The sequence below is a fragment of the Erythrolamprus reginae genome, chromosome 7 (genome assembly GCF_031021105.1).
Source record: "Erythrolamprus reginae isolate rEryReg1 chromosome 7, rEryReg1.hap1, whole genome shotgun sequence".
Lineage (NCBI taxonomy): Eukaryota > Metazoa > Chordata > Lepidosauria > Squamata > Dipsadidae > Erythrolamprus > Erythrolamprus reginae.
This window is the reverse complement of record NC_091956.1, coordinates 29,604,251-29,629,295: the sequence shown is the minus strand read 5'-3', so window position 1 is coordinate 29,629,295 and position 25,045 is coordinate 29,604,251. Positions and strand designations below refer to the sequence as shown.

Below are 25,045 nucleotides of genomic sequence, written 5' to 3'. Positions count from 1 at the left end.
TCAGCCAGCATTCTTGGTTGTTTGCACCTAACGGCATCCATATTATGGCTGGCAATTATAATATCTATATAATATTGGTACCTCAACATTCTAATTTACTTTTTTCCTCACAATTTTTTTTCTTTTGTATCATCTTTTTAAATAGTAAACTAGAGGTCAGGAACTTTCTATTTATATTGAGGAGTAAGCCTTTTTGGGAAACATTCCAGTTGAAAAAGAGGCTGGATATAGCACAGATAAATAAGTACATTAACCACAGTTTCTCTTTCTCTTTCTTTCTCTTTGAAGTTTTATGAAAAATGAACCATAAAAATCTATTTATGGAATACTACTTCTAAATAGACAAAAGTAATCAAAGCTATATTATTTCCCTTATTTTATTTCTGTATTTGTAATTTTCCAGGTTATTTTTATTTGTATTATTCTCTTGAGGAAATAATTTTGTTGGAATTGCGTTTTGTGTAGGGATGCATTATTACATACTGTTGATCATCTTAACTGCTTATGATAATACTAGATACCTCTAAAATGCTCCATGCTAATGTGGACATACCAGAGATGCCATTCCTTAAAAGCTCCATTAACTTTATAGAGAATTACTTGTGACAGAAGAAAAAGAAGGAAGACTGCAAAAAGACAAGTGAACAGATTAAACTAGATAGCTGGTATGCTTTCTAAAGAATAAAAGCTAAATTGTTTTTAATCCATCTTAATTCCTCACAAGTTTGATCATGCTTAACACATTTTTGAGATATGCAGAACTAAATGTTTGTATATACAGATAAATGAAATAAAATGATTCGCAAGACTAATATTGCTGAAAATCTATTCCCATCTCCACAAAGAGTATGCATGCATGCATGCATGCATGCATGCATGCATGTATGTATGTATGTATGTATGTATGTATGTATGTATGTATGTATGCCTTCTCTGTGGCGGCCCCGGCCCTTTGGGACCAACTCCCCCCAGAGATTAGAATTGCCCCCACCCTCCTTGCCTTTCGTAAGCTTCTTAAAACCCACCGCTGCCATCAGGCATGGGGGGACTGAGATATTTTTCCCCCCTTGGCCTTACAATTTACGCATGGTATGTTTGTATGTATGTTTGGTTTTATAATAAGGGTTTTTTTAGTTGTTTGGTATTGGATTGTTACATACTGTTTTTTTATCACTGTTGTTAGCCACCCCGAGTCTGCTAAATCACTGTTGTTAGCCATCCCCGAGTCCAATAAATAATAAAATAATAATAATAATAATGTATGTATGTATGTATGTATGCAGTAATGGGCTGCTGCCCCCACGGGGGGCAGCAGTGGGGGTAGTAAATTTATGCTCTATTTATTGTATACTTAATAGTTTTTTTATTGTCCTTCCTTCTCTAGTGCCTTAGAATTATCCTTAATTACTTTTAAAATAGGAAATAATTAAATTATTTAAAATTAATTATTAAATTAAATAATTAAATAATTAATGTTTTTACCCATAAACGCTTTAATCGTTTTAGTCATTATGTAGAACTGAACTTTTATAGCAATTAAAGAAAATTGAGCTACTTGCCTAATCTGTTATCATACTGAACCTTGTGGGTTCAGTACAAAACCTTAAAATGTTACTGTGCTCCTCAACAAATAATGCTATCTATCATTTGCTATTTTTGTGGGTATTCAAATAATGTGACTTAATCAACTGAAAGAGTCCAAGCACCTATTTGAAAATTTATCTTGGCCGGTAAGCCACTCCCACCCAGTCATGTGACTTTTAAGCCTCTCCGGTCACATGATTGTCAAGCCACTCCCACCTGGTCACATGGCTGGCAAGGCACTCTTACCCGGTCAGATGACCATCAAGCAACACCCATAAAATAAGCCACACCCACAGTGTTGCAGTAAATTTTTTGGCAGCCCATCACTGTATGTATGCATGTAAATATATATTTGTCCTACAGCATTGGATCCAGACTAAGCCACGTTCCCTTTGATATTAATGGAATATGACTAAGTTGTCATAGTGATTTAAATGGGGTAAGGTGAGTACAGCCCAACCTTAATGCATGGAATTAACCATAGTTGTTAGTTTACATGGTTTTAAAATTGGATAAATTCTCAAGATACAGTAGATCAGTGGTCCCCAACGTTTTTTCCACCAGGGACCAGTTTCAGCAAGACAATTTTTCTATGGCCCAGTGGGGGCGGAAAGGGGCATGGTTGGGGGCGGGATTAAGTATGGGGGTGCTGGTCCTCCCCGCCCCTCTTTCCCGCCATCGTCCTGTGGCCGGCAGAACCTGCCTCCCAAGCCCTCTTGCCCAGCGGGAGCTAAGCACTGGAGAGAGGGGGTCAGGCTGGCCCTCCTGCCTCCCCCCAGCCAAAAACGCAAAAGCGCCCCGCGGCAGAAGCCAAAAGAGGCTTGAGCCTCTCGGTCCTTCCCGCCCCTCTGTCCCATCCATCGTCCTGTGGCCGGCAGAACCTGCCTCCCGAGGCCTCTTGCCCGGCGGGAGGCGAAGCGCTGGAGGGAGGGGGTGGCGGCATGAGGGCCGGCAGCTGCTGACTCCATGGACCGGTGCAACATGCCCCGCGGCCCGGTACTGGTCCGCGGCCCGGTGGTTGGGGACCCCTGCAGTAGATGACCAAATGCATCCTCCTCCCCTGATCTATAGAACATATTTCCTATGGTTTCTGTTTCTCTGTTTCAGACAACAGGGCTCTTTTTATTGCAATTCATTTTAACTAATGCTATTCTGGAATTTAGTGTAACCTGAAGTACATTTTGAAGGTCTTGACAAATACTAACAAGGATGTGACTGTCTGGAATTTCTGTAGGGGGAAAATAACAAGTTTCAATTTATGAGGAGAAAATGGAGTTCATAGCTATTATACCAAAGCTTAAGATGCTTCTTAGTTGTTTAGGAAGGAAATCTTAACCCAAAGAGATGATCTTTGTCTGTGTCAGGTATCAAGCAAAATGCTACAGGAAGCAGATTTGTAGATTCACTCCATCTTACCAAAAGATTTTGTTTGGTCAGCTTTTCACTTCTGTGTCTTTATTTATTGGAAAAGTCTTTGCATCTTAACAAGCATCCTGTTCATGGGAAAAAAGTGTCAACGTGTTTCCTTGCCAAGTTTCTTCTCAAATATTCAGACTTGGTAATAATATGATCATAGTGACCCATACAGCAACAGCTTGTGTGAAGCTGTATCCTGAAGCATTGGGAAAACATTTTCTTACTCATATTTTTTTCCAGTAGCTAGATATACCTGACTTAATCTTATAAAAATGTGCATGCAAATATATTTATGGAACACTTTCTTAACTTTTGAATTTCCATTGTGTTTTCCCTCTTTATACCATAGAGAAAAAGGCCAAATATTTCTGTATTGTATTCCATATCATTTTACTTCACCATATAAACTCAAATTTATTACCCATCAACTCAAATTTAATGCAAATATTATAGTACAGTATTTGTTGCATATATTTACAGTAATAGTCTCTTATCAGTTTGACATCTTTTTTCTTTCATTTATGCACTATGTTTCTGTATGACTTTAACTACTGCAGTATCTTTCTGTTGTACAACAGAAATCTTTCAGTTTTCATATCCTTCAGATAATCTGAAACATTTCACACAATTGACGAATCATTATTATATTATTAACACACTTGTGTGTCTCAAAGTGTGTCTTTACATTAATCTGAAGTCTCAATATGCCTACTAGTTACTCTTCTTCTTATTCTCCTTTTACTATATAGATAATATATAATCTAATCTTGATTATTGAAAAATACTAGCATTTTCTAGCATTCTGTATCAGTTGTAATTTATCATTAATATTTATTATAGTACATACTTTTAATATATTTGGTATTAAACGTTTCTCGAGGCAGCACAAATCATTACATTCTTCTTTAAAAAGAAGTAAATAAGCAAAGTAAACTCCTTGGAATTTCCTTAAGTTATCTTAGAAATCCTACTTAATTTATTTCTAGGTATAATGTTGTACACTTAGCACTAACAACTTAAATTCTTGTAATCATTACATAGTAAAGCTTTAACTTCCTTTTAGTATTTATTCAGAAGTTTTATCATTAACTGAGCCGCCTTCCTGTTAATTAGTTTTTCCTCTTCCTGAATTAACAGAACTACTATTTACTGTTTACTAATGGCATGAAATACTGCTATTGTTGAAATAACTTCAGCAAATACTTTGAAACAATACATATGTACTTTTCACAAAGTGATATATGCATTTATTTAGCCTAAATAATCACTTAAAGTAAGTCTATGGAACAAAAGACAGAAAATACAAACTTCATGTTATAGCCCAAGTTGATCCTGGTAAACCCTTACAATATATAATTATCTACTTTACTGAATTATAATTTCCTGTTATTTTTTACTTACATCAATGTCTCTAGGTGTTACAATTTAATTTAATTAGGCTTAAGAAGGAAAACATTTGATTGATTGGTTTTTAATTTTCAAAATGGTACTCTGTGATAACATCCCCTTTTACTAAAAAGTGAATTGTTAAATTTAGGAAGATAAATAAGCAAAATCATAGGATTTAAAATCTGTGATCCTTTGTAAAATTGAGAGACCCTTTCTGAAGAGAGAATTATATATTCATAGTAATTTTATAGAATTATATTTTTATACTAATTATAGATTATATCTATAGGGTTTTTTCTTGCCCTTAATACTACTTTTTAAATAATAAATGGTAACATATTTTACAATTATTGCACTGGAAAATCGCAAAGAGCTTGGAGGAGATATTAGAGTACAATTGCCATAATAAACTATAAGAAATAGAATGTCTATAAAAGTTTGCAGAAAAAAATTGGAAATAATGCAGAGGGGTTTTTAAAGACCCTTTGCAAATTGTTATAATATTGACTTATTGTACAGTGGAACCTCAAGATACGAACCTAATTGGTTCCAGGAGGAGGTTCGTAACACGAAAGGTTCGTAAGGCGAAACATTGTTTCCCATAGGAAACAATGTAAAGTCAATTAATCCGTGCAACCAAACCCCCCCCCCACAAAAAACCGCTGCCGCCCGGCTGTCACCTTTTAAAACAGCCTGGGGGCTTCTCAGCGACCTCCCGAACCCCGAACCCGGAAGTTCAGCAAAAGTTTGGGGTTCGGGAGGTTGCTGGGAAGCCCCCCAGCGCGGCGGTCACCTTTTAAAACAGCCGCGCAGCTTTCCAGGAGCCGCCGAACACGGAAGTTCGGCTTTGGTGTTCGGCTTCGGAAGGCTCCTGGAAAGCCGCCCGGCTGTTTTAAAAGGTGACAGCCGGGCTGGGGGGTTTCCCAGAACCCCCCCGAACTTTTGCTGAACTTCCGGGTTCGGGGTTCGGGGGGTTGCTGGGAAGCCCCCCAGCTCGGCGGTCACCTTTTAAAACAGCCATGCGGCTTTCCAGGAGCCTTCCGAAGCCAAACGCCAAAGCCGAACTTCCGCGTTTGGCGTTCTGAGGGTCCTGGAAAGCCGCGCGGCTGTTTTAAAAGGTGACAGCCGGGCTGGGGGGCTTCCCAGCACCCCCCCGAACCCCAAACCTTTGCCAAACTTCCGGGTTCAGGGTTCGGGGGGTTGCTGGGAAGCCCCCCAGCGCGGCGGTCACCTTTTAAAACAGCCACGCGGCTTTCCAGGAGCCTCAGAACGCCGAACGCGGAAGTTCGGCTTTGCCGTTCGGCTTCGGAAGGCTCCTGGAAAGCCGCCCGGCTGTTTTAAAAGGTGACAGCCGGGCTGGGGGGCTTCCCAGCACCCCCCCCGAACCCTGAACTTTTGCCAAACTTCCGGGTTCGGGGTTCGGGGGGTTGCTGGGAAGCCCCCCAGTGCGGTGATCACCTTTTAAAACAGCCGCACGGCTTTCTATGAGCCTCAGAATGCTGAACGTGGAAGTTCGGCTTCAGCGTTCGGCTTCGGAAGGCTAATAATTTCTGTACTACTATTTTAATCTATATGACACATTAAATTAAGTATACAGTGGTACCTCAAGATACGAACCCCTCGTCTTACGAACAACTCGTGATATGAACCCGGGGTTCAGAAAAATTTTGCCTCTTCTTACGAACTTTTTTCGAGTTACGAACCGGCGTTCGGAGGCTGCTGGGAAGCCCTGCCACCCGGCTGTCACCTTTTAAAACAGCCGGGGGGCTTCCCAGCAGCCTCCCGAATGCCGGTTCGTAACTCGAAAAAAGTTCGTAAGAAGAGGCAAAATTTTTCTGAACCCCGGGTTCCTATCACGAGTTGTTCGTAAGACGAGGGGTTCGTATCTTGAGGTACCACTGTACACTTAATTTAGTGTGTCATATAGATTAAAATAGTACAGAAATTATTAGCCTTCACTCTTGCCAAATATGTACTTTTTGCTTCAAAATGCTAAAACAATACCTTTTACAAGGAGATATTTTATAAATGCACAGTTAAAACATAGGAACATTAGCAATGCGCTGCTGGAATAGAGTTCTGGCCCATCTCACAATAGCTAACTCATTGTATAAGGAAGTCCACTAGTCTCCTAGGAGGTACATTGCAGAGACAGACTCATGGTGATCAAAGCTTACTATACTATACATATAAACACTTATACTCATATACACATACATACATACATACATACATACATACATACATACATACATACATACACACACCTGTATTTTAGGGGCTGATGAGAAGAATGCACAAGAATGAATATCAGTGACTTTTAGGAAGGTAGGCAGGAAGTCAGAATAGCCTTGGCTGGATGATGCAAGCAATCCAGTCATCCCCTCTGCCAGTAAAATAACCCATTTACTTGCATTAATAGCATACATTTCCAGTGACTCAGTTAACTCATGTGACAGCTGTCTTCCTAGCTATGATAAAAGAGACTGAAAAGCAGTTATTTCCCTGTCTGACTTCCTTTCCTTTTACCTTATTTCTCCTCTGGAGTAGAAAGAGCCATTATGTCTAGACGTAATAATGACGTAGTAGTATGTTACCATTATTATTTAGCAGATTTTAAGTTTAAACCCACTAATGTCTTTGGAGAAATGAGTGATTTGCATTTTCCTAGTCTGTCCTCATATTGGTTCTCTCTCTCTCTTTTTTAACAATTCTATTTCAATTTGAATTCTAGTCCAAGGCTAAAATTTAAGGCATTCCTCCCTTCTTATGGTGTTTAAAATATACTTACTATTTAGCATAATGATCTCTTCCTCCTTTCCTGATGACATCATTATCTATCCATTTTTACAGAGTTGCAGATTATTCAGTTTGGGTACTTCCAGAGCCGTTACCCCCCAAAAAGCTGCCAAGTATGTGGCCCAGAAATCTGATGGAAAAGTAAAATTGTATTATTAGGTCATTGGAAAAATCCAGTAATTTTTCCAAGTAATAATGTAGACAAGGAGAGGGGCGGCATACAAATCTAATAAATAATTAATAATAATAATAATAATAATAATAATAATAATAATAATAATAATAATAATAATAATAATAATATTCTATCTATGATTTATCATTTGTTGTACCTTATGAGTAATTATTGTAACTATGAACTATGACCTATCACTTTGTGGTTTGTATCAGTGATGGTTTGCTGCCAGTTCAGACCAGTTCTTTAGAACCAGTAGCTCTGACTCCAAACTGAGAGAGAACCGATTCTCTGTATCCATGAAAGTGGGCCAACCCGCTCAGGGCTATGCTTACCTTTATCTCTGCTTCTGATGCCCAGCTGATCAGGGGTGGCAGATTGAATTGCCGCTCTGCAGCTGTTTTCCATGCTCCTCGACTAGTTTGTAATGCAGAAATTCTATTCCCTCTGAACTATGTGCATGCAGCAAAGTGTGCAGCGAAGCGCAAAGCACACACTCAGAGTACTAGCAGCGATGAAAAGCAGAACCCACCCTTGTTTTATGTGTACACTGAGAGCTTCTGCACTGGAGACAAATCCTTGTGTGTCCAATCACTCTTGGACAATAAAGAATTCTATTGTACATAAGAGTTGAACTATGAAAGAATGGAAATCAGTCAAAATCCTAGTTGAGTTTGAGATTTTAGTGGAATTTATGGCTCAAGATTCAGAGACAACATGTTTACATTCAAGCTGATTTGAGATTTCATTTAGTAAAATGTTTTCCTGTATGATACAAAGGGGAATATAAAATAAGTGTAATAAACAGCAGTGTATCCATTGATTACCATAAAGACTACAGTATAGTCCAGTGATAGTGAACCTATGACATGGATGCCACAAGTGGCACGTGGAGCCATACCTGCTGGCACGCAAGCTGTTGCCTTAGTTGAGCTCCAATGTGCATGTGTATGCCAGCCAGCTGATTTTTGGCTCACACAGAAGCTCTGGGAGGGCATTTATGGCTTCCAGAGAGCCTCTGGGGGGATGGGGGAGGGTGTTTTTACCCTCTCCCTGGCTCCTGGCAAGCCTTTGAAGCTTGGGGAAGGTGAAACACGAGCATACTGGGCCCACCAGAAGTTGGGGAACAGTCCGTTTCTGGCCTCCAGAGGGCCTCCTTAGGGTGGGGGAAGTTTTCACTCTTTTCAGGCATTGAATTATGGGTGTGGGCACTCGCATATATGCAATAACACATGCCACGCTCATTTGGCACCCGAGGAAAAAAAGGTTTGCCATCACTGGCAGAGTCCATCTTTTTGCCTCATCAAGGCCCTGTTGAGTGAAAAGGAATTGTCATGGGCCATATATAAAATATATAACATGGCTGCCCAATCTTAATCACATAATGATATTAAAAGTTTATGATTTTGTGGGGATGCGTTATTGGCTGTACATAGCTGCATGTTACTTGCAGGCCATGGGCTGGACATGCCTAGTCTAGAGATTTGCATTGCCTGTCAATTTATCAGCCGGCGAGAAAATGCTCCAGGGCTGGGAGAGCAAAGCGGGCATCTTATGATGCGTTTCCAGCCGGCGATCTCGCAAGACGTGAGATTGCCCATGCACATCAGCACGATTTCCGGTTTCCGGAGGCCGGTGCCTGGCCTGGCCTATTTAAGGCACCTGGCCACGCTGCTGCTTCCTTTTCATCCCTAGCTGTCCTCAGGCGAACACCCGCCCACCCTCCCTATCTTTCAGTGTGCCTGCGGCGTTGCCCTTGGGACTAACCTAACCCAATAACTGGACAGGGATTGGACGGTGAGCCCTCCCACACACTTAGCGTGGCTAGGTAACTGGCATTGGCACCCTTCACCTGTTTCAGCAAGGAGTTACACCCAGAATTGCCCAGGAATGTTATGGAGAATGTGTTTCCACCACAAAAGTTATTTTGTGGCCTCTGCAGGTCCAGGTCGTTTGTAAATAATCATTAATGTTTGTGGTTTATTTAATAAAGTGACCCCATTTCATTCCAGCTATATGTTGTCCGTGTTCTTTCTCCGCATCCGGCACAAATTGCATGTACCAATGCAGAAAGTTTCTGTTTCACCTAAAGAACATAAGAACTTTAAAATGGTTTTAAAAGTCTTACTATTTACTAAAGAATCCTTGGATTGCTTGGTTTTCTGGGCTGGCAGAATTGTTGGCATGGGTTATTAAGGATTGTGCTCTTCTAGATATGATGCATTACATGATATTTATGCAACCATTTAAGAAACCGCAAAAGGATGTGTGTTACTATTATTGTGTGTAAAATGAGCTATGTGGCAAAGAAGTAGTCTTTACAGGCAATAAATAGCAAAGTATTTTTTACCTACTTGCATAATTAGTTAAAAAGCTAAACTATCTAAGCAAATTTTGGCAAAAGAATAAAAGATATAAGCAACAGAGTGCCACTCTCTCATAGGTAGAGAGTTTGAAGAAGGGATAAAATTTTCTGGCTGATTACATCTGTCAACATTAGAGAGGCCATCAACCTGCCTTTAACTTTTCCATATATGGAAATAAATCAGCAATAGTGATTGAGACTCCTTAAAGCCAGTATATCAACAGAATCAATGAATACCTCACATTTCTTCAACGCCTTTAGGCACTGCTTTGATTGTATGGCAGTCAATTCAAATATTTATTTTGTGAAGGAGAAATCATCCACTACTATAAGCATTGCATAGCTAGTGAAAAATTCATTATATGAAATATTTGCATTATTGGAGAAATTGTACATTCCAAAAAAAAAAGAAAATCGGATGGACAAAGAATTGCAGGAATGACATGATGATATTGTAGCAGAATTTATATTGCGTCACAATTAAAACATTTTAAGAATGTTATACAGTTTCTCTATGATTTCAAACCCAAGAATGAAATCTGATTCTGTGTTTGAAGTGGGTGCTACTCAGTGGTGATACCCATCCTATTAAAGCATTTTGTAGCATTCCATTCCATTCCATTTTATATCATTCTGAATCTCTAGCAGGAACAGGAATAGTTGGGAAACAAAGAAGACTCAGTTGCTTGAACAGCATAGGCTTTTATTTCATAGCATCTCACATAAATCACCTGATCTCAATAGGATGAAGTATTTTGGTAGTAAAAAGCCAGTTTACTGAAGTGGTTAAGGTATCAAACTGGAAACTGGTAGACTATCAGTTCTCGTCCCACCAGAGGTGGGTTCCTCCTGGTTCAAACCGGTTCATCTGAACCGGTAGTGATCCGCCTGGTGACAGCCGCTGGTGACAGCCGCCCTGAGTCTACGGAGAGGGGTGGCATACAAATCCAATAAATAAATCACAATGATGTCACGAAACCGGATTGGTCAGTATTGGTCCACGAGCTCCACCATCTTTCCCCCCCAATTTTTTTTGATTTTCTTTTTTTGGGGGGGGTTTCTGGTTTTTTTTCTTCTGCACATACACAGAAGCCGAGTTTCCAGCACTGTATACGTGGTTATCATCTTGTTTTCAAGTTTTTTGAATTTTTTTGGGATTTTTTGCCACTGCGCATGCACGAGAGGCAGCCACATGGAATGGGAAGAAGTGAACGGGCAGCAAGATAAGTTAGGACCCACCCCTGAGTCCTACGTTGGGCCAGCCACTGTCTTTTTTAATAATAAATTTTATTATGATTAATTTTTTATAATAACAGGTACACGCTACATAAAACATAGTGCACAGTGATATGTGCCCCCACCACCCAACATCATTCACACCCCACCACCAAAATGAGGGTGTACCTTATTTATAGCATTTTAAACCAAGAACATTACAATATGGCCAGCCACTATCTCAGAGCCCAAAGAAGGAAGCAAATGGCAAATCACACATTCCCCCCCCCAAAAAAAAAAATTGCAGAGAATTGTCCAGGCAGTGTCTCAAAATAGGACATGATCAAATAGAAAGAGAAAACGTTGTTGATAATAAATACAGTTTATCCTAGGATGGCTAAGGAAAAAGCATTTATGAAACACTATTATGAAGAGAAACATTAAACAGGCTGGTTAAGAGATTGCAATCTCGTATGTGCAATAATCATAAATAATCTATTTTAAACTATTAAACTATACTACTTTGAACTAACTAAAAAGGGAAATGAATTTGGGGGAGGTGGGGAGGTAAAACAAGTTGTTCAAACTGTTATTGTTAATAAAAGATTCACATTTCAAGTTTTTATCAGCTTGATAGTTACAGTTTGGAATTTTATGTAAGAAAAAAAGCAATTAGATGATTTTAACAAAGTCCCACCCTATTAATTTGATACATTTAAAAATGCATAAATGGACAACTGTGCTCACAAAATGGAAAATTCTGCAGATGCAAGCATATTTTTATGCTTCTGTGGTAACAGTGAGATCACAGAACAATCAGTAGACTGTTCAATTCTACAATAAACAGTTATGTATTTCTAGCAATGTTTCCAGTGCTACTGATGTGCGTTTTACTATAATCCCTTTGCTGAAGACAAGCAGCAAACACGAACTAATTTTGGCTTATGTGCACTTAGTTATGTTTTTTTTCCTGTTTCTATGCTTTATTACAGCCATAATACTCCAGAGAAGTCAAGGTTCTCAATATTTCAAGCTGCTCTGATCAACTTTTTATGCATATAGTATGTGGGCTTGGAAATCTAGGCGTTGCTGTCTCAACATATTTAGATCACATAATAATAACAGGAACCAGCAGTGTAAAGCGATTGTAGAAAAGGCAAATGTAATTTAAGCTACAAGGGAAGAGTTTATATATATCTACAGAATTAGAGTTCCACCTTACTCTGCTTTGAACAGATTGCATCTTTAGTATTATGTTCTTTTCTTACATTCTGCTTTAAGAATTCATAGATGTTGGAACATTTGTTGAAAGGCTTTCAGGATGATTAGAGGTTTCGATACTCACCTGGGTATATTTAGCAATTCAAGTGGGACTGATTTATTCAGAAAGGTAGGGGTTCCTCATCAACAGATATGTCCAAATGGAGGCTCACACCTATACGTTAGGGATAGCTTAATAAGGATTCTTGCACAAGCAGTGTTTTAATTTGATAGTCTAAAATGACATTTTCAGAGACTATACTCTTTTACCATGTTAAGGAAGGTTAAAGATTTAGCGGAGAATGAAATAATGTTAAAAAACAAATACAGTGGAACCCCGACATAAGAGCTGCTCGACTTAAGAGCTACTCGAGATAAGAGCTGGGAGAGGAGAGACATTTTTTTAAAAAAAATTTATTACTTGGATTTGTATGCCGCCCCTCTCCGCGATACGAGCCGAGAAGAGCCGGGCTGGCTTACTTTCCTTCCTTCCCGCGCTGATGCAGAGCCACTCGAACAAAGCGTCGCGCCCCTCTGATGCTTTCGGCGGCTTCCGAAGCGAAGCTGGGATCTTTTGCCGCCAAAAGCATCAGGGGGGCGTGACGCTTTGTTCGAGTGGCTCTGCATCAGCGCGGGAAGGAAGGAAAGTAAGCCAGCCCGGCTCTTCTTGGCTCGTATCCCGGCACTTGGTGAGTGGAGAGGCGGTCGCCTCCCCTGCCGCCCCACTCTGGGGGTCCTTGGCTTCTGCTGGGGGTGGGGGGATCCGAACGCTGTTTTGAATTTCACATTCCGAGTGGCCCAAACGCCAAAGGCGAACTTCCGCACCTCAGGAGTTAGCTCGCAAACGGCGCGGCTGTTTTAAAACATCGCTGCCGGCCTGGGGGGGGAGAGGGAAAGGGGGGAGAGGGGGGGAGAGAAAGAGAGAGGGAGAGAGAGAAAGAGAGAGGGAAAGGGGGGGAGAGGGGGGAGAGAAAGAGAGAGGGATAGAGAGAGAGAGTGAGAGATGCTCAGTGAGCCTTTCTTTGAAGTTGCCTTTCTTTCTTTCTTTCTTTCTTTCTCTCTCTCTTTCTTTTTCTCTCTTGCTTTCTTGCTCTTTCATTCTTTTTTCTTTCTTTCTCTTTCTTTCTTTCTCTTTCTTTCTTTCTTTCTCTTTCTTTCTTTCTCTTGCTTTCTCTCCTTCCTTCCCTCCTTCCATTTCTTTCATTCTCCCTCTCTATTTTTATTTCTCTTTCATTTTCTTTCTTTCTCTCTTGTTGCTTTCTTTCTTGCTCTTTTTCTTTCTCTCTTTTACCTTCCCTTCCTCTATTTCTTGCTTTCCTTTTCCTTCCTTCCTCCCTTCTTTCCTCCCTCTACAGGATTGGGTGGCAGTGAAGTTACTCTCCCCTTTCATAAGTTTCCTTGCTTCCTTCCTCTGTTCCTGTCCCTTCACCCTTCCTTTCTTTCTTTCTTCCTTTCTTTCTTCCTTCCTTCCTTTCTTTCCTTCCTTCCTTTCCTCCCTCCATTTCTTGCTTTCCTTTTCCTTCCTCCCTTCTTTCCTCCCTCTACAGGATTGGGTGGCAGTGAAGTTGAATAAATAACTACAGTTTAATGAATAAAAATAAAAGTTTGCCATGTTGATTGTTTTGGGTAAAAAGAGGAAGGGAAGGAAAGCTCTCAGCTTATCATCTTATTAATAAGTAAAGTTACATTTATTCTTGCAATGTCTTTTTGCATAATTTAGACTAACTTTGTGAGTTTTTTGAGGGCTGGAACCAATTAAAATTATTTACATTAATTCCTATGGGGAAAAGTCGTTCGAGATAAGAGCTGCTCGACTTAAGAGCGCAGGTCCGGAACGAATTAAACTCGTATGTCGAGGTACCACTGTATATAACTTTATTGAGCCCAACTGATTTCTTGTTAAGTTCTTTAGACTTTAAAGAAAACTTTCATAGTAACTAATACCTTTTCCTAGACCAATGATGGCAAACCTATGACACAGGTGCCACAGGTGGCATGCGGAGCCATACCTGCTGGCACGTGAGCTGTTATCCTAGCGCAGCTCCAACGTGCATGTTTGTGCTGGCCAGCTGAGTTTTGGCTTACATAGAGGCTTTGGGAGGGCATTTTTGGCTTCCCCCTTGGGGATGGGGAGGGCATTTTTACCCTCCCCTCGCTCTAGGGAAGCCTTTGGAGCCTGGGGAGGGCAAAACACGAGCTTACTGGGCCCACCAGAAGTTGGGAAACAGGACTTTTCCAGCCTCCAGAGGGCTTCCAGGGGGATGGGCGAAGTGGTTTTTGCTCTCCCCAGGGGTTGATTATGGGTGTGGGTACTCACACATGTGCGATAGCGTGCCCACACTCTTTTGGCAACCGAGGAAAAAAAGGTTCGGCATCACTGTCCTAGACAAATCTGTCAGGCAGAAAACTGTAAAAACTATATTATTCTTAAGCAGAAGATACATAATTAGAACTATGATGTCAGTTAAAATATTAACTACAACTATAGGATTCAATTGATGATAAATTACTGCTCTGGAATTCAGGAAAAAACCCTCTTTCTCTGTAAATATACAGGTGTAAAGCAGGATTGGGTTCTAACTTACCTCGCTGGGATACTACTCCACAATCAAGGGAATCAATTGGAGTGGAGAGAGAATACTGTTTTGTACTGTGATACTATACTATTTATTGGTAAATAGTAATACCAACTTATTAGGATTCATTTCAAACTTGTCTTTTCTCATCCAGAGCCTTTAGGCATCACAACATCAGCAGTATCAACAAGTCTGTTTTGAGGTAATGATACAGAGTTGGGTATGGTTATTGGCAATACTAGTCCCTTTATCTTCAGGTGACCTCTCCTGAAATGTACATGGCTTAATGTAAATTTTAAGTAAGAGAGGGGAGAGAACTAACTTTTGTAACATTCTGTACAAGAGTAGCCATTGTACTGACCTCTACTCTTCCCTGCCCCAAACGGGAACCATCCTTCAAAAAATGAACAGAACCAGGGCAACAGTTTTTCTCAACTCCAGCCCCTATATAGGAATACCATAAACAGTAGTATTGAAGACTGTTGTGATGTCCAAAAGAACCAGGATGGATGCCTGTTTTCAACTCATATCCCAACCATTATCATTCATTTGCAAGCATCAATATCACCATTCCATGTCTGGGTCTATACAGACTCCAGGATTGGTTTGTAGGCATTTGAAAATTCCTAATATTGTTCAAAGAATCATTTGTCTTGATTCTTTTAACTTATCCAATACTTTATTACAAATTACTGGGTTTGTCTCGTGTATTTTTTAAAAAAAAATCCAAGTGATGGAGTCATATTGTTTGTGTTAAGGCTGAATATAGGGTCCTTGCATAAGAGCAGATTAGAAAGCAGATTAGAAAACTCATTCTTCAACAGCAATTACTTTTATAAGAACAAGCTCATACAAGATTAAATAAATACACATCTTTGTAAAATAGTACAATGCTAACACCAAAAAATATAACCAATGGCACAACGCCAGAAATTCCCAAATCCTACACGGGAAGAAACCCGAATATACCAAGACCGTCATATATATATATATATATATATATGTATAATATATAAAACATATTATATATACATGTATATAAATAATCTTCAATTGTCACAACTCTACACACACACACATCTATATCTGTCTTTCTGTGTATGTGTGTGTTTTCTGTTGAGTCACCTGATACACCTAAATATGGGAGGGAGCACACTGCTTCCTTTTGCCTTTCAGCCGCAGTCCAGGGGCCATCCAGGCTACAAACCATATTTTCCAGACTTGCAAAGAACTGATAAAGAAATAAAGGGAGACGAGTATAACTCTATTTCAAGCTATTTAGCTCTTATCAGCTAGCCATACCCTTCTAGGTTTCGAACCTGGGCTGCTTTGTCTTGCTAGGCAGTGTTTTTACTCCCTAAGCCCATACGCACACACACATACATACACGCATACAAACACACATATATACAGTATATATAGGGGACATATATACACACATACATACATACATACATACATACATACATACATACATACACTGCTGAAAAAAATAAAGGGAACACTCAAATAACACATCCTAGATCTGAATGAATGAAATATTGAATACTTTGTTCTGTACAAAGTTGAATGTGCACAACATCATTTGAAATTCATTGTCGATCAGTGTTGCTTCCTAAGTGGACAGTTTGATTTCACAGAAGTTTGATTTACTTGGAGTTATATTGTGTTATTTAAGTGTTCCCTTTATTTTTTTGAGCAGTGTACATATATAGTATAACATGATTTATCTTACATGCATCTTAGTTTCCTGGTTTATCTTTTTAGCAGCTGTTTTGTAAAAGTACTAGTAGCGAGTTAAATATAACGGTTTATTTCTGTTTGAGGTTATTTTTGTTCATTCTTATTTTACAGCTCATTAATACCACAAAATAATATGTGCAAAATGTTCAATTTCTATTTGTATTTGGTGGGGAGAGTGAAAGAATAGTTTTAAATTAATAAAACTTTTACCAACATGTCTATGTACAAAATTAATTCAATGTAGTTTTTAAGGTTCTATCTCAGTAGTACAGGGTTCTATCAGCCTTACACAGGAAAAGACCCAAATATGCCAAGACCTACATACCTATACCTGTAAAAATCTATAAAAACACATACACATATATATATCAGAGCTGTAGACGTCTTATCTCATGAAGGAATGCACCAGTGTCTTTGATCTTTGGCAGCAGCCTGGCCGCGGAACTGTTATATCTTAATTACCCTCGCTGAGAAACTTGCCAAGATTATATCACATGCATGACTTTGGCTTGTAAAAATGGGACTTTATATATACAAAGACTGATTTGAAAATATCAATGAGTGGATTCCTCTTTGTTTTCAAGCTGTGTGGGCCAGGCTAGAACAGGTTTCATCATTTTCTCAAATGAGACAAATCACTGTTGTATCATCTGCAAACTTCAGTAGTTTAACAGATGGATAGTTTGAGATGTAGTCATTGGTATATAGAGAGAAGAGATGGATGAAGTCTTAACATAAATGTTTGTGATTGCCACCTCTATCTGTATTATTATAATGTAGTACAGGGGTCCCCAACCACCAGGTTACTGGGCTGTGGCTTGTTCAGAGTCATGCTTACTACTTGTGCAAATAGACCAGTGCATGTATTTGAATGCTCACCTGCCACTCACATGGAACCATTCTTCCCCCACCCCACCCCCTCAAAAAGAAAATGGTCTGAAAATCTGGAAAAGACTGCTGGCATAGTGAATGTAATTTCATTGCATTTCATATCTCTTTTTAGAAAATTTATTAATTGTAATTACAGGTTAGTGGATTTTGGTGTTATGGTCTCTTGACTAAAGATTGTAGTAAGATGGTGTAATGATATCCTGCATGATTTCCCCACTTTGCATTTTCATGTTGAACAATAAGAATATCTATATATAATAAAGGGAGTAAACAATGGAATGGAGAACAGAATAGTTTCTACTTGTCACATTGTCCTTAAAATATTATTAAAATTCATATATGTCCAGGTGTCTTCTAACCTGACAACTTTAAGATATGTGTACCTCAACTCCCAGAATTCCGCAGCCAGCCTGATCTAATCCAAGCAGATTTTATAATTGCATTATGCATATATATTTTGGTTTTATTTGTGTTCATTGATTAAACTTTGTCATTTGTGAGCGCTCTGCATAAAAACTGCCAGTAGTCTGACTGCCAGCAGCTAAAGATTGACTCAGCCTTCTCTCCTTCCGAGATGGGTAAAATGAAGATCTAGATTGTTGTGGGCAATATGCTGATTCTGTAAACTGCTTGGAGAGACATGAAAGTACTGTGAAGCAGTATATGAGTGCTACTGCTATCTCTATCATCTCTGTGCAGTTATGACATACTGAAATAATAGGCAAGGGCTTCAGCTTTGAGGTCCGTTGACCTAGTTTTCTAAAACCTAGAAAAATTAAAAAGATTGGAAAGACTGATACTGGTTTAATTTAGATGATCCCAGAACGATAAGCATTTCAATAGCAGCTAGGTGAAAAACCTTTTTCAGCACCTAAAGTTAGGAATAAACAAAAATAACAGTGGAAAATGAATTCTGTGAATAGAATTCAAACACTTTTTGTTTAGCTAGCGGACACATTGTATTAAACAGGTGGAAATGTCCCTATGTAAGCACCCTCACTTGGCACTTACTTTCTCCTAGTAAATAACTGCAGTTAATTGCTAGTTGCATAGACAAAAATGTCAGGAGAAATGTACCGTATTTTTCAGAGTATAAGATTCATCTTTTTACCCCCCCAAAAGAGGGTGAAAACTTGGGTGCATCTTATACACTGAATGTAGCCCCAGTCACCCCCACTTTTTGGCCTCTTCCTCCCAGCAATTTACCTCCTTAAAGCAAACAGAAGAGCCTGTTAAGCCAAGCAACTCATCAGCATCTTCCCAACTTTCAGCTGATTTGAGGCTGCAGACAGGACAAAACTGAAACTGAAACTAGTTGCAAGTAGGCAAATTGGAAGGGAGAGGCAGAATTTTATTTTCTTGTGCTAATCAGTTGCTGAATCTGGATACATTTGATTACATTTAAGAAAACTTTCTGACATTAATATAATGCCATAATGTACATTTATCCAATTCTTTGCTATTTATAAGGGCCAGGCATACATGCACAGAAATACACAACAAACATTGTATATTGTATGTGCTGGGAAGCAGAGGCCTTTTTTCCTTGTTTTCCTCCCTCCAAACTAAGGTGCATCTTATACTCTGGTGCATCATATACTCTGAAAAAATGTAGTATATCTCCCATGTAAAAGTGCCTTAAAAGCATCTAATGTCCACCAGGCGAAACATAATAGTAATCTAAGATGGATCATGGCCTGATTGATATTTTGTTACATATTACAGCTTTCCAAATCACTCAACCAACGTATCTGGAGGACAACTATAGAGGAAGAATAGATTAAGTAATTTGGAAAAGGTTATGATTTGTCACTGAACTTTCCTTGCTGTTTATACATTTATAAAATGTTTGAGAAGTAGATTTAAGTAATAGAACAATTTGACTTTAAACAGAAAAGTAAAGTTAAACAGAAAAGTAAAGTTTCTTTTAAAGTAGGTACAAAGTTTCATAGTGTCCAATTTACTTATTCATTTATTCATAAAATATTTATGTGTTTTTGCTATGCAATGTTTCCCCATGGAGTGGTTTATGTAGTCCTTTAAAATAGTGAGCTGGGGAAAAAATTACTTTCTTCAAAATTGTATCAATCCAAAAAAAAGTGATTAGCACCCCGCAGTGTAAGTATGTTGATAGATTTTCTAAAGGTTTTTTTTAAAATGAAAATATAAAAATAATTCATTCACCCTGGGTTGCTGACAAGTTTGGACATGTGCTTGATTTCATCATTTTACATTCATTCCAAATTTTAAAAGAGTTAAATTGCTATATAATTGTTCTGCCTTCCAGTACTATCTGGCCTGTTGCCTATTTTGTATTTCAATATTAGTTTTTTTTACAACTTTGTGCAATGTGCCTGTCAAATTGGAATGCTGAACTACAGTTCATTTGAAAAAAGTGAAAGAGACAGAAAATATATTTGGCTTGATTATTCTTCTATGTTATTGCTTTCCTTTGCGAAATCAATATCAATGCTAGACACATTTTTAAACAGGGAATATAATTGTCAGAAAATGTAGAGAAACATAATCTTTACAGCAAAAGGAACACAGTAAAGATACCTTTTCTGATAAAAACTCCTTAAGAAAGATTGCTGAGTAACAGAATCTCTGATAAATTAAGCCATAGGTATTATAATTAGGGAGTATTCAAATTATTATAATAGTATTACTGCGAATATATACCAAAACAATATACTATAATGAAAACCACACAATTAAACAGATATTTTAGGGGGCGGGGAGCATCTACATTTAGGCAGAAGAAGGTTTGAAGGTAAGAAGCCACATTGAAGAATTTATCACTTTTATCAATAATGTAACTCTGAAGGGCATTGTACAATGTAAATACATATATTCCAGGCAAAAACTAAATACATATTCCAGGCATGATGTTAGTGCTCATTATCAGAAAGTAGAAATTTAATCTTTGCAATACCCTACTTTAAAGAAAACATTTTTCTGTATATGAAATTTACCATGATTTTTATTTGTGACAAAATAGGTGTCTTCCTTAATTCTTTGGCTTTGGGACTGGAACCACATAGAATATTTATCTGAGGCTTCCCTCATCACCCTGCCAGATAACTATCTCATTGAATGTTTCAGTCCCAGAGTTACATTTTAATTACACTTTTAAATTGCAGTCCTCATTCCACAATCTTAATCTCACCAGACTCAATTTATTTTTTCATAAATTCCATTGTCAACAATTCATTTTCTTTCACCCTTTTGATTAAGTGCTTATTAGTTATCAGAGATAAGGAGTTAGTCTAATTGGTTTTCATGAAAAAGTAAAAACAAAATACAAAGAACCCTAAATGTAAGCAAAATTTTAAAATAAGAGCTTTAGTTATTAAATGCACATTACATTGTGCTATTTCCATGATGGAGAACCTATGGCACGCGTGCCACGTGTGGCATGTGGAGCAATATCCAAGGGCACACGAGGCGTTGTCCTATATCAGTTACAGCATGCATGCGCATGAGAGCAAAGTTCCTTGTTTCTCTGTGTGTAAAACCAGCCAAAGGCGCTTGCCTCCCTTTGCCTGCTGCTCACCCACCACTGTGGCTTGCCACTGCTGCTTCCTTCCTGAAGTGAGGGGAGAGGAGAGCGAAATCCGAAAGGGACTCGTCCCACCCAGGTTTCTCCAAACAGGTCTCCCTAGGTAGCCTCCCTGTTGAACTACACCAGTAATTGCCCACTCAAAAGGAGCCCGCTCGGCAATCTCTTCTGAGCACCTGCTCTTGAGCTGGGGTCGCAAAAAGCTCTTCCCCTCTAACTGCATGTTGTTATTGGTTCTGCAACCCCCCTCCAAAGTCCAACAAGACACCGCTACCTGGGGCCACTGGCTACTACCTAGGTGCAGAGGGTTTGTGTGAAGAGCTAGGAACAGCATGTAGATAGAGGGCTAGCACTTTCTGTGCCCCCATGTCATTTGCTGCAGAAAGTCTGGGTGCTTGGAAGAGATTGGAGGGCGGGCTCCTTTTGGGTGAGTGATCAATGTCGGATTGCATAATTTATTGGGGAGTCTACGTAGGGAGACCGGTTCAGAGGGACCTAGTGGGGCGAATCCCGCCTAATTTGGCTGCATTTTTTTTTGCTTTCCAGATGAGCTCCAAGCAAGTGGTGCAAGTTGCGGTGCAAGAGCTGCTGAAGTTTGTGCACAGTTTGCTTGGAGCTGGTCTGGAAAGGAAAAAAAGGCTCTGGCAGTGAAGGAGGGAAACTCCAGCCCGCTATTCCTGCCGCCCCACCCCTTTACTCCTGGCAGCGACAGTTCTCGCACTGCTGCTTCCCTGGCGGCTGAGGTAAGCGGTAAAAGGTTGTGCTGGAATCCTCTCTAAAAAAGCTGATGCCTTAGACTTCTTTTAAAAGTTGTAATTGGTTATCCTATTATTGTGGTCGTTTTTGTGAGAATATATATTTAGACAAAAGTCAATCATGCTGAGGTCGCTGTTGGAAAAGGGCTCTATTATTTGTAGTCCATAAATTGAATGTAAACCGTTGTAGAAGATGAGATTAAGACAATTGCTGAGTCTAGTACTGTTAGTTGTTAGTTGTTAAAGCCCTAGATTAGTAATAGAATTGTAAAGGGTTGAGTGTATGTGTTTGGTTGAACATTAATATGAGGTAGGTTGAGTTGTCAAGAAAAATGAGAGGGTGTAGGTTAGAGGCTGCCCATGTTAGTAGTGAGGTTAGCTTGTTTAGTATGTTTGTGGGAATGTAAATATGCTGTAAATGCTTGTAGACTCTTCAAGAATATATTGTGGAATACCTATAGGAAGGAAAGACATAAAGTGACAACTCCCGTTACAGTTTCAAAAGTATAATGCATTGAGCTTGCATGTGAATAACCATGTTTAAGAGAGTGCCATAAACTTGTAGCTGGAAGAATAATTATTCGTTGAAATAAGTTGTGTTTTTCTTACTGGTATTTAATTTCTTGTTGAATATGAAAATTGTGTGGATGTCAATTTAATATTAAAAATGTGGGAAATAGAAACAGCATGGAATTATCTAAACTTTGTTCAAATTGATAATAATGTTGGAAGTTCTAGTTTTAAAAATCTGTTAATTTAAAATATATATACTAACGTTCCAAATTGGGACCGCAGTCACTCACATGGTAAGACGTTGGGCAGGCGGCTCGATTTCTGTGAATAAATAAATCATGTAGGGACAAGAAAGGCATTCAATGGATAAAAGATAACCACCTGAAAAAAAATTTGCAGAGGCAATCAGCCACCTCGATGATCCTTGCTAATACGTGCCATACATACATACATACATACATACATACATACATACATACATACATACATACATGTATACATGCATGCATGCATGCATTCATACTCCAAACAGTGTTGAAGTTATGAATTAAAGTTCTTTGGATTATGATAATTCTGAGTAGGAATTCCTTCTCTTCCTTTACAGGAGGCACTTTAGACATTTGGAGCTTTTGGTTTAAATCAGTAGGGTATGGCCGTGCACATGTTAGTACACAATCTGTTTTTTCTCTACTGTTAACATTTGTCCATAATGAAAGACAGTGTTTAATTGTATCTTCAGGCTATACAGTAATATATTTGACATACATATGTAATATTTCAGAACTTTCTGGTTAATAAAAAAGTAATAATAAATCTGCTAAGGTATGGTCAGAGATTTCTTAGAGATTTTATTTTTTACATGCCAAGCAGTTAAATTTTCCCACATCCATATCTAGAGATGGGACCATATTGAAAGTGTAATTACAACATTTAATCTATAATAAATATATTTTAGTGACACAAGGTGAGAAAAAACAAGTTTATTTTGCTGACAGATGGGTAGGGCTAACATTGATACAACTTTTCATATTAAAACAATATTACATAGTAAAGCAAACTTGTTGAAAATATTATATTTGTGAAAGATTGGATGGTGAAATTTAATATGTTAAAACTTACATATTTTAATAACAAAATGTTTCCTTATTGATTAGAAAAAAAGGATAACATATTTTTAATTATTGTAAAGTGCTAATTTTACCAAGGAACTGTGTAGAAATTAAGAATTATATTTCCATGGTATGTCTTTTCTATAGTTCATTTAATGTTTTGATTTTTTTTCTCTTAATGATTTGTATCCTTAACTTCCTATCCTCAAATATTCAATATTGTATAGAATACATTTAGAACACCTACATTCAAAGTCAGTATAACAATAAAGACTTCTGTAACACTGCAGCATTTAAACTCTATGATTTATCTTGTGTATTATTTATTATTTATTTATTTATTTATTATTTAGATTTGTATGCCGCCCCACTCCGCAGACTCGGGGCGGCTCACAACAAAGTGAAAACAATTTACAACAAATCTAAATTAATATTTAAAAATTTAAAAAACCCCATTTTCTAAACAAACATACATACAGACATACCATTCATAAATTGTAAATGCCATGGGGAGATGTCTCAGTTCCCCCATGCCTGATGACAAAGGTGGGTCTTAAGGAGCTTACGAAAGGCAAGGAGAGTAGGGGCAGTTCTAATCTCCGGGGGGAGTTGGTTCCAGAGGGCCGGGGCCACCACAGAGAAGGCTCTTCCTCTGGGGCCCGCCAACCGACATTGTTTAGTTGACGGGACCCGGAGAAGGCCCACTCTGACTTTTGCAAGAGACTTGAAGAAGAGATTCTTGATTTCAATATATCAAACTATCCTTAAAGATTTATATTTAATTATATCAATAGACTTCAAATAAATAATGTGTAATAGTATTTTCATATATTTATATGAAGCTTTCTTTTTGTATTTAAAGCTGTCTTTTGGGGAGATATTGCCTTAGATGTTGAAGACTTAAAAATCTTTCAGATTGATAGGACAATTGATCTTACACAACATTCAGAGGGGAAAAATGGACATTATTCTGGTAAGCTATTTATTTATTTATATATTCATGAGTTTATATATATTACACTGTTTTGTAATGTGAATTTGTAACATATTATTGGTTATGAATAATTGTAAGTTTGCAAATAAGTATAATATATATTATTTGTTCAAGTTAATTAATAAATGTAGCCAATTAGTTAATAGACATGAGAGAAAGACTATTGTTCTATTTGATACAATACAATAGAATAGAGAATGGAATAAAATTCTTTATTGGCCAAGTATGATTAGATACACAAGGAATTTGTCTTTGGTGCATATGCTCTCAGTGTACATAAAAGAAAATATACATTTGTCAAGAATCATGTGGTACAACACTTAATGATTGTCATAAGGATCAAATAAGCAATCAGGAAACAATCAATATTAATAAAAATCTTAAAGATACAAGCAACTAATTACAATCATAAGTTGGAGGAGATGGGTAAAAATTCAGTGCATTTTTACCCATCAATAGGTACCTTGTACCTATCGCTGTGAAAACTGAATTACTGACATGAAAATAAGCTGATCACCTGAGCAACAATGTAGTACAAATAGTTGAGAATATCATGGGCTATCAGAAGAACAAATGATTCAATAGTTAATGAAGCAAAATCAGAGTGATTATTGGAAGATATGACAATAAAGAAAGGGAAAAGAATAGAGATTTTACTCTGCTAGGTTGTTGCTATAGGGGGCGGTGCTCATCTCCATT

The 25,045-nt window shown here is 38.2% G+C and overlaps 1 protein-coding gene across 1 annotated transcript in view; it reads left to right on the top strand.

Moving 5' to 3' along the window:
- The window catches only part of TLL1 (tolloid like 1), a 170,648-nt gene that overhangs the window by 71,774 nt on the left and 73,829 nt on the right, over positions 1-25,045 (top strand). The window contains exon 2 of the mRNA XM_070757256.1: positions 24,215-24,325. Coding sequence (XP_070613357.1) covers positions 24,215-24,325 — 111 coding nt within the window. The remainder of the gene's footprint in view (positions 1-24,214; positions 24,326-25,045) is intronic.